This window comes from Sinocyclocheilus anshuiensis, unplaced genomic scaffold (genome assembly GCF_001515605.1).
Source record: "Sinocyclocheilus anshuiensis isolate Anshui unplaced genomic scaffold, SAMN03320099.WGS_v1.1 scaffold63, whole genome shotgun sequence".
Lineage (NCBI taxonomy): Eukaryota > Metazoa > Chordata > Actinopteri > Cypriniformes > Cyprinidae > Sinocyclocheilus > Sinocyclocheilus anshuiensis.
The window spans coordinates 1,569,199-1,584,504 of NW_015552625.1; the positions used below are offsets into that span (position 1 = coordinate 1,569,199).

The 15,306-nt window shown below is 35.9% G+C and overlaps 1 protein-coding gene across 2 annotated transcripts in view; it reads left to right on the forward strand.

Annotated features, from left to right (window-relative positions):
* galnt2 (UDP-N-acetyl-alpha-D-galactosamine:polypeptide N-acetylgalactosaminyltransferase 2) overlaps positions 1 to 15,306 on the forward strand; it is a 91,968-nt gene that overhangs the window by 56,957 nt on the left and 19,705 nt on the right. For both annotated transcript variants that reach the window (XM_016457784.1, XM_016457785.1), the window contains exons 2-3: positions 938 to 1,025; positions 4,929 to 5,082. In XM_016457784.1, coding sequence (XP_016313270.1) covers positions 938 to 1,025; positions 4,929 to 5,082 — 242 coding nt within the window. The remainder of the gene's footprint in view (positions 1 to 937; positions 1,026 to 4,928; positions 5,083 to 15,306) is intronic.

Sequence of the window (15,306 nt, forward strand, 5' to 3'; positions counted from 1 at the left end):
AACACTGGATGTGTTATTTTACATTTGATTACTTTAATTTCTGTAGTATTTCTTACCTGAATAAAAACTTACTTATCCTGAAAAACTTAGTTTCTTAGCTCTCTTTATTTTATTGCATTTATTTGTGCTGTTGTTTGAAATTTTTTTATGTGTTCTTATTTTATTACTGACTTTTTACTTGTGAAATTGCAGTCGGTGCATCTCTGTTTGGAATCTTCATTTTCAAAGACCTACATCGTTCAGTCCCAGAGATGTGGGGATCTCAATGAGGCTCCATTTTCAGATTGTTGAATATTACCTATTTTAGTGGTTGAAAACCAAATGTTGGGTCACTTTGTATTAGGGCTGCACGATAAATCGCATGCGATATTTAATGCGCCACATCGCAGGCTTTGCGATTAGGAAATCGCAACGTCTCAAATCGCGATTTCGATTCGATTTCGATTAATCGCACGGCCCTAGAATGCATCCTGTTTCCCTGAACTGTTCACCTCTGTTGATTATATGCTGCTTGAATTCCCCTTAAAAGAAAATGAGTGGATTTGATCAAACTCACCAGGAGAAAAAAGAGCTGCAACACAGCATAAGCTCCTGGTCATGAGATCTGCGGTTACTACAGCAACTAGCCTAGACTGAAATGAACTTTTTCTGTATTATTAAAATTGGACCTAATTCAATGTAGAATAAATTAGATTTGAAGTAATCTTGAGTTTTTAGGTTTGGACTAATTTGACAAAAATATCTTCTTCTGTCCTTTTGGAGTCTGCATGAAGAAAAATGTATAATTGTTTTACTATAGTACCAAAGGCACCACTGACTTACTACAACAGCCGTAACCGCTTGCTCATAACCAGTTTCTCTTTAATTTGTTGTTCAATTGCCATTTTAACCCGTGTAGTATGCCTTTATGCTCATGATCTTTTACTCTCTTTGGCAGGATGACTGGAGTGGCATTAATTCAAACAGAATTCAATCACACAGCAATGCAGATGACAAAGCCCACAGCCTAGAGACCCTTCCTCCAGGTAAGAGCCAACCTGACAACCCATGTGCATAATTGGCTCATGTTAGGATTAGCCCGCTCTCTTAATTCAAGTTTTCTTTTTCCATCCCAGATGAATAATCTTCTCCCGTAGTTTTTCTTCTCCCGTAAACAGAACTTAACCTGAGGTTTACTACAGAACTTAACCTGAGGTTTACTGCAGAAGTAGGTGTAGAAAATTTCACTTGAGGGCACCTAAAAATGCATGAGAGTGATTTGAGAGTGACTTTATTACTGGCCTGAAGACAAGAACTCAGTGTCTTCACACTTTATTCCCTTTTGGTAATGTACTCCTTTGTGATCCAACCAAAACTGGGCTGCTTAATACATTAAGCCTTAGATATTAACATGTGCTTTTTATAGACTGGCTGCATTTAAAAGCAGTATTGTAGTAAGGTTGCAAATGCATTATTTATTTAGCTCATTAGTTTCTCTGTCATGCAATCGCTCTGGAACTGGGGTCCATGGAGAGCTGTTCTATTAAATTTGTCATAAACATCAGATTACATTCATGTGTCGTCGCATGCATTACAATGTTTGCTGTCTGTTGTTGTTCTCCCAGGCACTGTTTCGGGGAATCATCAGTAGTTTCTCGTCTCCCTGTGTTACTCTTGTAATTTAGGTCTCCCAAAAGATTTCCACGAAGCAGAACACTCACCCAGGAGTACCTGATTTCATCTGTAATAATTAAGAGAACAGATTTAAAGTGATAGTGTGCCTAAAATTGCCATCTGCTCACCTCACGTTGTTCCTGTTTGATTTTTTTTCTTCCCCTTTTCCTTTCGAAGAACATGGAAATAAAAACTTGGTAACAAATAACCATACAATTAGCATTTTCATTCTCGGGTCATTTCCAAGCAATAACCTGTAGTTGAGAGAGCGAGTGAGTCATCTGAGCTGAATCACTTAGGAAGTGAGTTGAATGATTGGTTCAGTTTATGATTCAGAGGCACTGTTTAAAAAAAAACTCCGTTTGAGTCACAGCACACACACACACACATATATACATACATAATATATATGTAATTCAGTGAAAAATTTGTTGTCAATTTTAAGTGAAGTTGAAAGAACCTTCAAATATTTACAGTAGATATGATACAGATATGATAGAAAAAAGTATGTGTGGCACTAAATTAAAATTATAAACGTTAAGGGGACATTACTGCAACTTGCATTGAAATCATGGCCAAAATAATACAATTTTTATTCCATCCAAAGTTCTTTTGGATTCTGTGAATGAGTCACTAGCACTACATTAGTGTTTCCCAAATGTTTTTCTTCAATCATGATCTAACATATTTATTTTAGAATAATTGTTTGGTGCACCAATTAAATCAAGAAGATCTGGAATAAAAAAGACTTCTGAAATTTTTAGTAATATTAAATGTATATTAAATTTTGCAACCAAGCATGAAGTATGTGCTCACTGTGGGTAGGATTGAGGAATAGATTACGTTACCATGTAGTGTTTCGGCCTGGAAAGTGGTGTTCACACTCTTCCTCCCGCTCCCCGGCTATGTGTGCATGCTGTGTGTCGGAGAGCACTTTGTCTAGAATCTTGCAGTGTCAAGTGAAGTGTGGAGGTCGCAGTTGAGACTGTTCTCCTTTGAGCAGCTAATTAGTCTGATGACAGCCCTACAGTCCTCTGCCGTGGGACGAGCTATCGACCTCGCACAAGGAGAGTTTGTGTTTTTTCTGGGTGTTCTCACTGAGCTTTCAGCGGTGTTGTACATTGCATTGGAGATGCCAGACTTTGATTCTTTACTCTAACTTTCTGTGGGCATCTTTTTTACCTAAATTACAGGCCGGAGCTATAGAGATAACCTTTTTATAATCGTTCTGTCCCAGCCATCGCAGAAGGTTGACTTTTAAATTGTGTGACAGGGCTGTTATAAATGTGGCTGTCACCCTTTGGTGGATCGGTGCATTTGGTGCATTGCAGTTCAGGATAATTAACCTCAGCTTTCATTAACTTGTGTGTCCTAGATTACATCACTGTTGTGCACAGAGCGTAACGTTGATCTATTGACGCCTATGCATTTTGATTTACCTGACTCTTGCTTTTTACAAATAAATCACCCGATTCTAGTGTGCAGCGTAATAGTAAAGTGCCAGTATTTTTTGCTGATGAAAGTTGAACTTTTGAATTCTCCCAGATGGCTTGAACAGAGACTCTTCATCTGCTTGAATGAATCTTTTATGCATGTTCAACACGATTAGTTGGCAGGATTGAGCGCGGGTCCCCTTTAGTACCTTTCAGGGACATTTATGGGTTTCATAATGTTGACAAATGATCACCAGCGGTTATTGCACTTCAGAGTATTTGATTTCACCATGAGGATTCTGGTTTGGAACCATTGGGAAGGATAGACTAGTTAAAAAGACAAGGGTATATGCTCCACTGTAACTGTTTTTTTTTTTTGTATTTGTGGTGGTGGTGGTGTTGTTATATTAAAATGAATATTTATGTTTGGTTTGTTTTGTTTAAGCTTTCTAAAAGCTTACATGAAACTGCTAGATGTTTATAGAAATGAACATTATAGAAACATGGTGTAGTGTATAATGAAGTGGTTCCGACTTTGGAATGTGTCGTGGCCTAATGGTTAGAGAGTCAGACTCGTAACCCAAAGGTTGCGGGTTCGAGTCTCGTACCGGCAGGGATTGTAGGTGGGGGGAGTGAATGTACAGCGCTCTCTTCCACCTTCAATACCACGACTGAGGTGCCCTTGAGCAAGGCACCAAACCCCCAACTGCTCCCCGGGCGGTGTGTGTTCATGGTGTGCATGTTCACTGCTATGTGTGTGCACTTTGGATGGGTTAAATGCAGAGCACTAATTCCTAGTATGGGTCACCATACTTGGCCACGTCACTTCACTTTTCACTTTTTTTAAGACTTATGGACCATATCTAAGAGTTTGGCTTTCCCTTTCGGTTCTGCTCCTAATTTGAAATGTTGTCCCTTGTTCATTAACAATTCTCGTGGCCATGGTCTTGGCCTTTGAATCGATGGCATCAGTGGCATGTAATTCTCACTCAGGTCGGCCTATTTATAATACAGAAGACGTTTGCCAGAGCCCTGCTAAATTAATTGCTTATAGTCTTTTGTAATGATAGATAACATAATCGAATTCTGCCTCATGTTTCTGAGGTCTAAGTATCATCGTAGCCATCTCTGCCATTTAACTCAATGACAACGGCGATTGCTGCCCTGTTACCGTGGGATGTGACTAACATCAAAATGGAAAAATAACACTTTTTGTTGAGGAAAAGCTAAGCTTGTGGTTGGGAAATCATTTAAGGCAGACTGTTGTGGAATGGCTCCATTTGGCAAATATCCTCATATATTATCATTTGGCAAATGTCTTCTTTGACAGATTCACCTGGGTTGTAATCAACTAAAGATGTCTAGCCAGCTCCTTTCACGTTCTTTTGGGTGACTGTGATTTATAATGTAATAATGGGCAGCAGTGCATTCAGAGTTTTTGTCTTGGCTAAAAAAAGATGTTTCTAAGAAACATGAGTATTTCATTCAATACAAATAAAAAAAGATAAAGTACACCTTTGTTCTTTATATTATAGTGTGGACATTTGTCTTTGGTAAATGACAAGCCTGATGTCTGGAGTGATATAGGTGTCTATGGACATGTACTTACTGACAAATTGATAGTTTCAGAGTTGTTCGAATGGAAAGTAGCCTACTCAGTCAGTATGTTAAAGCAATCAATCCACAGTATTTGATTTATTTGTACACTGGGTAAAAGTCAGCCTTTTGGTAATGGAAATGACAAGAAAAACAAAATGTATTTGGTCTTTTTTTGTTGCAAAGATCTAGATGTTCTTTTTTTGTCTGACATCCAGTGTTTAATCATTTTTGTCACTTTTTCAGGGAAGGTTAGGTGGCAGGACTTTGACCAGGACCTGTACGTGGGAGCTACAGTGGTGAGGCCAGGGCAGGATCCCTACGCCCGCAACAAGTTCAACCAGGTTGAGAGTGACAAACTCAGAATGGACCGCAGTATCCCTGACACCAGACATGACCAGTAAGTTCCGGTCGAGTTTTTAGCTCAACTCATTCAGTTAACACTCAAGAAACAGAGCTTTGCTTCTTGTTCAGGTCACTTCATTGAAATGAGCTAATGCTCAACTCAGTTACTGAATTTATTTCACAACATATTTTCCAGGGCTCCAGACTGCGACTAAAACAGTCGCATTTGTGACCAAAAATATTAATTTGCGAGTGAAGTTTTTGCTGAGGTCGCCACTGGTGACTAGGCCTATATGTATTTACATGTTATAACTTCAAAATTTGCATGTAATGCATTTTTTCCTGATTGTTTTGCGATCACATCTTTTGTTATGTTTACGTATTAAATTGAGACGATGCACATCAAAGTTTTAGTGGAAAAAAGAGTTTCAAACAGTCCTCATCTCTGCAGCACAGCAGCGTTGACGCACAACTGATAAACGCAGCTCAGTTGTGCAGCGCGAGAGAGATCGAAATGACGGAGATGTGCGAAGTGAAAGTGCACAAAAGCAGAGTCTATTTCGTGCACAACTTGAACAAACTACAACAGGTAAAGCTGTCAGCTGTGTGGATATTGGCAATATCGTTAACAATTCTCGTTTATAATCCTTAATATTATGGCTTCTTCTTATCAAGATCTTAGTCTATATGCTGTGTTCTGTTAATGCGTGAACTTCATATTATTTGAAGCGCACTTGCCGTCCAGTAATGCAAAAAGCTTTGTGCTTCGATACTTTTTAATAAACAAAGTACCAGATTTAAAATTATTCCAAATTCATAACGAAAGTCAAACAATAAATACAGTTTTGGCGCTCTTTAATGCGGCAGGCGCGATCACTTTAGCACCTCAGTTCAAGCGGCAAGTGAACCCATTATATCTTTCTCTTTACTACTATAGTACATAATGAACATGAATTAACATAAAAAGGTAGGCTATTTTATAAGAGAGCCTACAGTACAACTTACTGAAATGTCTCATGTAAAAGCTCATTCAGTGTTTCAAACTGCGGAAAACGTGTAAAGCTTGTAAAACTACATAGAAAGTGTAAAACGTAATATACATTTACCTCAGAATAACCATTCGGTGTCCATAAGCTCATCAGTCAGCTAGAAAAATAACTATAAAGAGGAGTGTTTTACTATATTTATGCGCTATTGCATATGAATATTTTTACTTAACCTGTTGTCTACATGATTCAACTCCTCCTATAAAATTACTAATTAAGAAAAACAGACTTAAAGTGTGAAAGACATAACTCTTAAAAATAAAAGGTGCTTAAAAGATTCTTCACGGAACCATTTTTGGTTCCTTAAAGAATCATTCAGTCAAAGGTTCTTTAAAAACAATCTCTTTCTCAACTTTTTATAATCTGAAGAACCTTCTTTCGCCACAAAGAACCTTTTGTGAAACCTTTTCAGATGTTAAAGGTTCTTTATGAAACCGTTTAGACAAAAAAGGTTCTTCTATGGCATCGTGAAGCACCTTTATTTTTAAGAGTGTATGACAACATTTACAGGATGCATTGAGGAGGAGTCCAAACTCAGTGGCCAAGTGATGCTTATGGGCCACGATATTGGTACAGATTCTGTGTAATGAACAATTCTTTGTGACTGTATATTTCAAGTTGAAAAAGACATTTAGTTCCCACTTTAAGTGAACCTTAGTTTCCAGGTCATCTACAAGATGGATTAAAATGCTGATAAAGTCAAGAAAAGATAAGACATAAACACATGACAGTATGATTGAAATGTTAAAATGTAAAAAAAAAATAATAATAAAATAAATAAAACACATTTATTCTGTGGCACCTAAAAAAAGTTTTTTTCTTGTAGGAGCCAATAGCTCCTTACTCGATTTTTTTGTCTGGAGCCCTGTTTTCATTGCATGCAATCCGATGAATTAGTGTAATAGAAGTTTACTTACTTTGTTTGCATTGGAACAACATCGAATCATCTTTATTTGTTTGGGATTTTCAGGTCCTAGGATGCTTTGCATAGGTAAATGTTGAAATGAAGTTAGGAATAATTGACGACGGGCCGTTGAATTATTCGAAAATAATGCACACCCAAAGTGGTGATGCGGCCACGATGCAAAGCGGATTTAATGTGTTTTTGAACAACATGAGAGACTTTGGGGAGAATACAAGTAAAGATTGTTGGGTATGCTGCTACACAGAACAATGTTCACATATTGTATTTCAAACCAGTTCAATACACTATCCTCTTTTTTTTTTTTTTTTTAAATAAGTGTCTTGTGCCTAACAAAACTGAGTTTATTTGATCAGAATACATTTCCAAATATTATTTCAATATATTTTTCAAACTTAACTTGTTCCTATGTTGGCAAAGCTGCATTTTCAGCATCATTACTCCAGTCTTCAGTGTCACATGATCCTTCAGAAATCATTCTGACATGCTGATTTGGTGCTCATGATGCATTTATTATTACCAGTGCTGGAAATAGTTATGCTGCTTAATATTTTTAGTGAAAACAATGATACATTTTTTAGGATTTAATGTATAGAAAATTCTAAATATCATACTTTTATTTTGTAACATCATAAATGTTTACTGCAATTTTTTTTAATCAGTTTAATGCATCCTTCTTTAATAAAAGTATTAATATATTTTTAAAAAGATCTTTCTTACTGCAATGTTAGCATATGTCCAAATAAAATATTACTTTTTGCAGGCTTGCTTGTTCTTTAGACAATAGTAGTTAGCTGTCAGAGATTCCATTGAATTAACTTGATGTCTAATTTTATAGGATTTACTCAATTCTCTTATATTTAAGGAGAGCTACAGTTTAGTTTAAGAAGCCCATTTCCAAAGTGTGGTGACACTTTTCATAGGTGAATTAAGTTTATTAAAAGTATTATTTAAAGTGAAGTTACTCACATATCTGAACATTAGACTCATGCTGCTCAGCACAAAATCTAATTAAACCCGTTTCCTTTGGTTCTGTTGAGTATTAAAGCACCCTTTCCACTAATAATGGACTGTTCATGTTACACTGAGCATTTGCCTTACTATGTAAGGTTTTTCCATTGCCTAATTTATTATGTAGTGTGCCTTACTTTACAGCACATAGTGAATGTGAAGAAGTGTCAGTGCTTCTTTGTGATAAAGTCAGTCAAAATGAATGTGCTAAATTAATTTTGGATTATCATAAAGAGGCCTGTCATTTGATGAGAGATGCTTACACAGCACAATGATAGGAAAATGCATGAAAAGCACTTCCCCAGCAAATCAGTGAGGCTTTCAAAACTTCATATTCATCCATCTGTCGGTCACAGTGTCCTTGAGGTGGCAAAGTAGCAGATTGTCTTCAGGGCTTAAATGGCTGTCAGAGATGTCAAGGCAGGATTGACAATATGAGTAGAGCGCTGAATGTATAAGTGGAAAATAAAGGAGTAGTTTAAATGGAGAATGAGCTTGTCCTCTTAGATGCAGTAAATGGTCTTGGGTGTTATGAATCTCATCAGCTGTAACAGTCACACTTGTGTTTAAGCTGAAAGGTCTCGCATGGTAAAATCATTTACTACTGAGTCATCTGAAGGAACGTCATATTTGCTGACGACACGAATGGGAATATCTGGGCACTCATTTTTTCCCATTCACCGCTCCCTGTGTCAAATAATGTTGCATATGTTTAGCAAAACCATTCAGTTCTGACAGGTTTACTTTGCATCTTTGCATTTTAGGATTCATTTGTAAGAATTGTTTAAAAGCTGTAAAATGCCCGGTAAGATGTCCACATGAAGTTTTCCATCACCAGTTTAATGTACTGTACTCTCTTTTTTTTCCCTCTCTCTCTCTCTCGATGAAAGGACAGTAGAAGAAGTTCTGAATTCAGCAAAACAGTTTTGCTAACTTGGGCTACTTTTTGATGTTAGAAAAATGCTTGACCACCCACATTTGCACCTTAACAATGCCTCTTCAGTGTTCACCAACTTACCCGGTCTGAATTTTATTTATAACAAGTTTCATAATCATTTAAGTCCAGTCTTTTTACATGTCAAGAAGGCATTGCACACAAGTTTTAAAGGTAAACGGCCAATCAAACGTTTGGGGTCGTATAAGGATTTTAAATAAAAGTTTTTTGCTCACCAAGGATGCAGTTATTTGAGACAAAACAATACAGTACAACAGTAATTTTGTGAAATATTATTACAATTTAAAGTAACTGCTTTCTGTTTTAAAATGTAATTAATTCCTTTATTACTGTGCAAAGCTGAATTTTCAGCAGTCATTACTCCAGTGTCACATGATCCTTCAGAACTCATTCTGATTTGCTGATCAAGAAACATTTCTTATTATTGTCAATGTTGAAAAGTTTTGGCAAAAATGTTAAGCAGCACAACTGTGATGCTTTGTTTTTCAGGATTCTTTGGTGAATAGAACGTTCAAAAGAACCACATTTATATGAAGTAGAAATGGTAACACTTTCTATGAAGCCCGTATTTATAATACATTATAAGGGTATTCTTAAGGCATTAGAATGAATGCATAATGCATTATAAAAAACCTTATAATATGTTGTATCATCTCATGAATATTCATAAGAACAGTTTTAATATATTAAAATATTTACTTATTTGTGGTTATAGCTTTTAAGAGTATGATGATTTATAACACAATGAACACGTTGCATCCACTTTTACAATGGATTATATTTCTCATATCTTGCCATAATAATAATAAAAAAAAAATTCTCTCAAACAGCCATAAGATCAGATATCAGATCAGATGAATGTGTAATATGACACATTTGCTTTGAACTATTTTTATTGTAATATCAGTTTGATTATTTTGATGGTACCCTTTAAACAGCTGTTGATAAGTGACTCTGCAACTACATATCAACTAGCGGTCATTAGAGTATTAGTATGTCTGCTACTGTAAATATTTGCTAACACTTTATTTTGATGGTCAACCAACAGATAAACTGACTATAAGTGTCTTTGCAAGTACGTCAACTTATTCTACCATACTAGATTCTACCATTCTTGAGCATACTAATACTCTAATGAGAGTTAGTTGGCATGTAGTTGTAAAGTTGCGTATAGTCGACTGATTAAGGGGACCATCAAAATAAAATGTAACCATTTTTAAACATTGCATTTTTTTTCAGTTGGAGTATAAAGCTCACATCAATTAATTAACATTAGCTCCACAGGAAACAGTCAACATGTAACCACTCACAAGCTGTGGTAAGATACTGTGCAGATCAGAAATAAACAATGTGAAGATATGGAGTCCATTAATCTGTAAATGAAGTCAATTTAATATGGTGTTGATTGTGTGTTATAAAGAATCATACTGTTAAAGTTATAACCACAAATGGGTAAGTGTTATGATGTATTATAAGTGTTGTTATGATTATTCATATAACATTATAGTGTATTATAAATACGGGCTTCATAGAAAGTGTTACCGAAATCTTTTGTGACAAATGTTTTTACTGTTGTTTTTGATCAAATTAAATGCATCCTTGCTGAATAAAACTATTCACTTCTTTCAAACCAAAGTAATTTTACTGAACCCAAACTTTTGAACGGTATTATAATTGGTAAAAGACAGGCCGTTTAATTTTATAGAGTCAGAGAGAGAGAAAAATAGTCATGTAAAACAATTATTTTGTGCAAAAACTCATTAGAAGTGGACTTTAGTAATAATAATTAAACCCAAATCCATTGAAAAGCAACACAAAGTGGTAGTGCCACTGATTTATTATTTATTTTTACACAAACTTGCCTTTCTAGTGTAGTTTAAATATGGCTTAACTCAAGTTTCAAAAGAAACTTAGAAATATTATCTGGTCCCCTGAACATACTGTCACATCATTAGAGCTGCACTTAGCTGAGACTGTATCGATTGCATGAGAAAATGAGGTTTCCATCAAACACTCATGTTACTGATGTTTTATAATGACCAGATGTTGTGATTCAGACAGCCTAGATATCTTCACACAAAACATCTTGTTCATCTTCACCAGAAATGTATTTCCCATATCTCACAGGGCTGATGTAAAAGCTATGGGGGGCTTGGTTGTGCTTAAACGAACATAAATTGTTCCCACAGCCAGTTGTTGCCTCTGAATTAGCTGTCGTGAACGCTATGATGAATTAGTGCTCTTTTTTTAACTACCTGATGTTAGTCAGAAACAGATTGCTCTGGATATTTCAAGCATGATATTTGCAGGGTCACAGTGTGTTCTTAAAAATGTTTTAAATCAGTTTTATCAGGTTTATGGTCACAAGTCTTAATTATCATTTTAAGAGGTCTTCTATTTGGGGATGAAAAAAACTGGATTCGTGACACAGCCAAATGTGATTATTAAACTTCAAAAGGCTGTGATTGAATTAAATAAATGTGAGTGCTGAGCATTCAAGGTCAAAACACTGCGCATTCTACAATCAATGAATAGCGTGCATTTATGCCAAGCGATTACTCATGATCTACTGTTGATGAATTATGACATTGTTTACATTATGGTGTTTATATTGTAATGTTATAGATGGTTGAAAACGTGCACATTTTGTCTCCCTCATTTGTATAATAAGCAGCTGTAGTGGCCCATAGATATTTAGAAATAAGAGTCCTGGTGTATTTCAGTTTGTAGATACTTGAGTCATGCTCTGCATTATGTATAGAATTTTTATCTTTGGTATTTTGGTCACATAATAAACTCTAAAATGAACACATTCAGTATACAGATTTTATTAGTATCTGCACAACAATCTTTTATTGCCTTTTTAAAAACACATGATTAATTCAGAGAAATATCAATCAACCTCTTAGAGTATTGAGTATTTTTATATTTTAAATTTTAAAGATGTTTTCCAGTTGAATATGTGCCATACTTTAAAGTAAAATAATCTAATATGAAAAAATATTTTGAGATTATTTAGCGTTTGTGTGGACATATGGTGTTAATAAAAAAAAAAGTTCTGCAGATGTTTCCCAATATAGCAAAGGCTTTAGTTCTGAAAAAAATAGTATGAATTTTTAATTTATGTTGCTTGGGGGTTTGCCATTTTTAATACTTTGGTTAAGTATGGTTTAATCATGTGTTTTAGTTATATTACACTTGTGATTAATTCATAAAAAAAAATATTTTGAGATTATTTAGCGTTTGTGTGGACATATGGTGTTAATAAAAAAAAAAGTTTGCGTTTTCAAAACTGCAGATCTGCAGATGTTTCCCAATATAGCAAAGGCTTTAGTTCTGAAAAAAATAGTATGAATTTTTAATTTATGTTGCTTGGGGGTTTGCCATTTTTAATACTTTGGTTAAGTATGGTTTAATCATGTGTTTTAGTTATATTACACTTGTGGACATGGCATTCATTGGTCTATTAAAAGCTTTATGGAGAAACATTGAAAGCAAAGTGGGCAGGAAAATGCTCCTAAAACATTCACCACCATCGCCTCAGTCTGTGGTCCTGCCACAGCCAGCATGTGCACTGACACATGCGTTTGAAGAGCCCAGCGTGTGGGGTGAAGGTGCAGACTGTTGAGGTTGGCTAGTGAGTGCTGTCTTCCACCATTGTTTCCACTGAAGGCCTGCAGTGCAGGGCTGGGTCCCAGGACTCGCTGATTTACTGCTGACATGCAGGAAGACTTGTCAAGAGGAGGGCAGCCATCTTGTCGCTTCTCCGCTCAACATAAACAGGCTGCTTGGGAGATGCTGCCCTCTTAGGAAATTACCCTCCCATTGCACAGGGATGAACTTGACCCTTAATTAGAAAAATAAAAACATTTAAAAATAGTCCTATGCAATATATTGACCAAAAAAAAGTCACAACACTAACTTGTTGTGATTTGTGGTTACAGGAAGGAATGTTCATTGTTGGCGTGACTGTGTTGTTTACACGGTACTACGGCAGGTCACTTGAACACTTCAAGTTCCTGACTTCAAGGCGTCCATTTCCCACCTTGAGATGTCAATGTACAGTTTAGGAATTGGATGTTTGTTACTATTTAAAAATCCAGCTCATAATTCCAGGAATTCAAGTGCCCTTTTACCACCGGATTGTGGTTTAAATAAATGCGGTGACTCTTCACCGTTCACACAGGACACGTTCTTGCATCCGCCCTTTGCTGTTTTTAGATTGTTTTTCTAAATTAACCTGTGTTTGACTGACATCTGACATTCATCAATGTTACAATATAATATTATTAAGCATATAATTATTTTCATTTTATGGCCAATAAATCAATAAATGGCAAAATTCTAAATAAATTGACAAACAGTAAACACTAAAATCAGTCATTTAAAGACATAGTTCACCAGAAAAAAAAAATAAAAAATCCTTAATTATTGACCCTCATGTTGTTAAAAACCGTAAGACCTTTGTTCATCTTCGGAACACAAATTAAGATATTTTTGATAATCCAAGAGCTTTGTGACCCAGCATAGACAGCAGCGCAAGAAAGGTAGCCCTGAAAGTTAATAAGGACATCGTTAAAATAGTCCATGTGACATCAGTGGTTCAACTGTAATGTTATGAATCTACGAGAATATTTTTGTGCGCAAACAAAACCTAAAATAATGACTATTCAACAATTTCTTCTCTTCCGTGTGAGTCTTCGACACGCATTCACAAGAGTACCACAACGCATGCTCTCGGATTTCATCAAAAATATCTTAATATCTCTTAAAAAGTCTAAAAAAAAGTTATTTTTAGATCGTTTTATTAATTTAAGTTAGTCTTTACCATTTATTCACAACACCATAAAACCTTTGTCTATTTTGTTAATTGTTATGAATATCTATTATTATCATGTAAGTGTCTCTGCCAGAGCTCTTAGAATGCTGGAACAGGAATAAAAGCAATTATAATTTTTATTGTTAATAATACAAATAATACCACATATAAAACAATAATAAAACAAACATAAAGAACAGCAGCAACAACAATCATTATTATTAAGGTTAAGTGAGTGTTAGATTATGGAAAAGGAAATCTGAATGTAAAAACAGGGAAAATGAGCAAGCATACTATCCAGTATCGTACATCGGTGATTATATACTGTTTTGTCAGTATCTGACTGTAAAAATAAAGGAAATGAGTATGCATATTTTCCAATATCGTACAATACCGATACATAAAAAAATCTGGTAAGAGATATATTACGCATCCCTAAACAATGCATTTCAAGACACGTGTCATGTGCCTTTAGCTGTTTTAGTTCACATGAACGCATCCTGCGTGAACAGCTCCTGAGTTAAGAGTATGGACAGAATTGAATATTCTGCTTTCTGGGAGCAGAGCTTTAATTTATGGTGCTTCACTAAGCCCAGCAGCCGATATTTGCATCAATAAGCCGGTAACAGATCTCTGAATGATGAGAACCTACTTTTTTTGTTGAGTTTCTGGAGATACATCAAGCAGCAAGGACATCTGTTCATCTTTTCTTTCCTCACTCTCTTCAGCATGACCTTTTTAAGCCAGCCTGGTTTTCAAAATCCCTCTGAACCGTCTGAGCTCTGGCCCTTTCTTGCAGAAAAACTACTGTGTGCTTTGGCCGGTGTCTGCCTGGCTTTTGGGAATATCTCACAGTGCTGCCAACCGCTGCAACTGGCAGAGCAGTCGTGAAGTCATCGACCGAAGTCTCCATGAGCCACATAAGCAAACATTGACCCACTGTTGTATGACTGTGTAATTAAGATGTGTTTCTCGCTCGCACTGCCCAGTACCATTTCCCCTCTTTGTGTCAGTATTTCATATCGATCTGATCCCTCCAGGTCCAAAGTTTGATTTGTCACATTTGTACAATTGCTGTGAAATGTTTTGTCTGCCCTCCTCCCATGAGTGTGCTTTGGAGCTAAAAAGGAAAATAAAGAGAATGCAACACTAGTAAGGGGAAAACACTGGATATGTTTGCAAATAATGGACAAATGTGCATTTTGATTAAATTTGCCTTTCAAATGTTTATTACAGGTTGTGTAAAACTTGACGAACACGTTCTCCGTGATCCAAAGAGCATCTTGAGCGTCAATGGAAGCAAGAACATATAACCGTCTGTACGGAAAGTCACATTATCAATGACTTAAATTAAGTTATTTGTATAGAGACCTAGAAAATCAGTAGTGCATACTTATTTTACTTGACGTTTCTTTGTTTCACATTTTTAAAAATCCCAAAGTGGTCTCGGACATCTGGCCCCCGCTGTATGTGTGAAGTGTGGGGGGGGGTAGATTGTGTTGAGTACATAATGGTTGACATGTTTA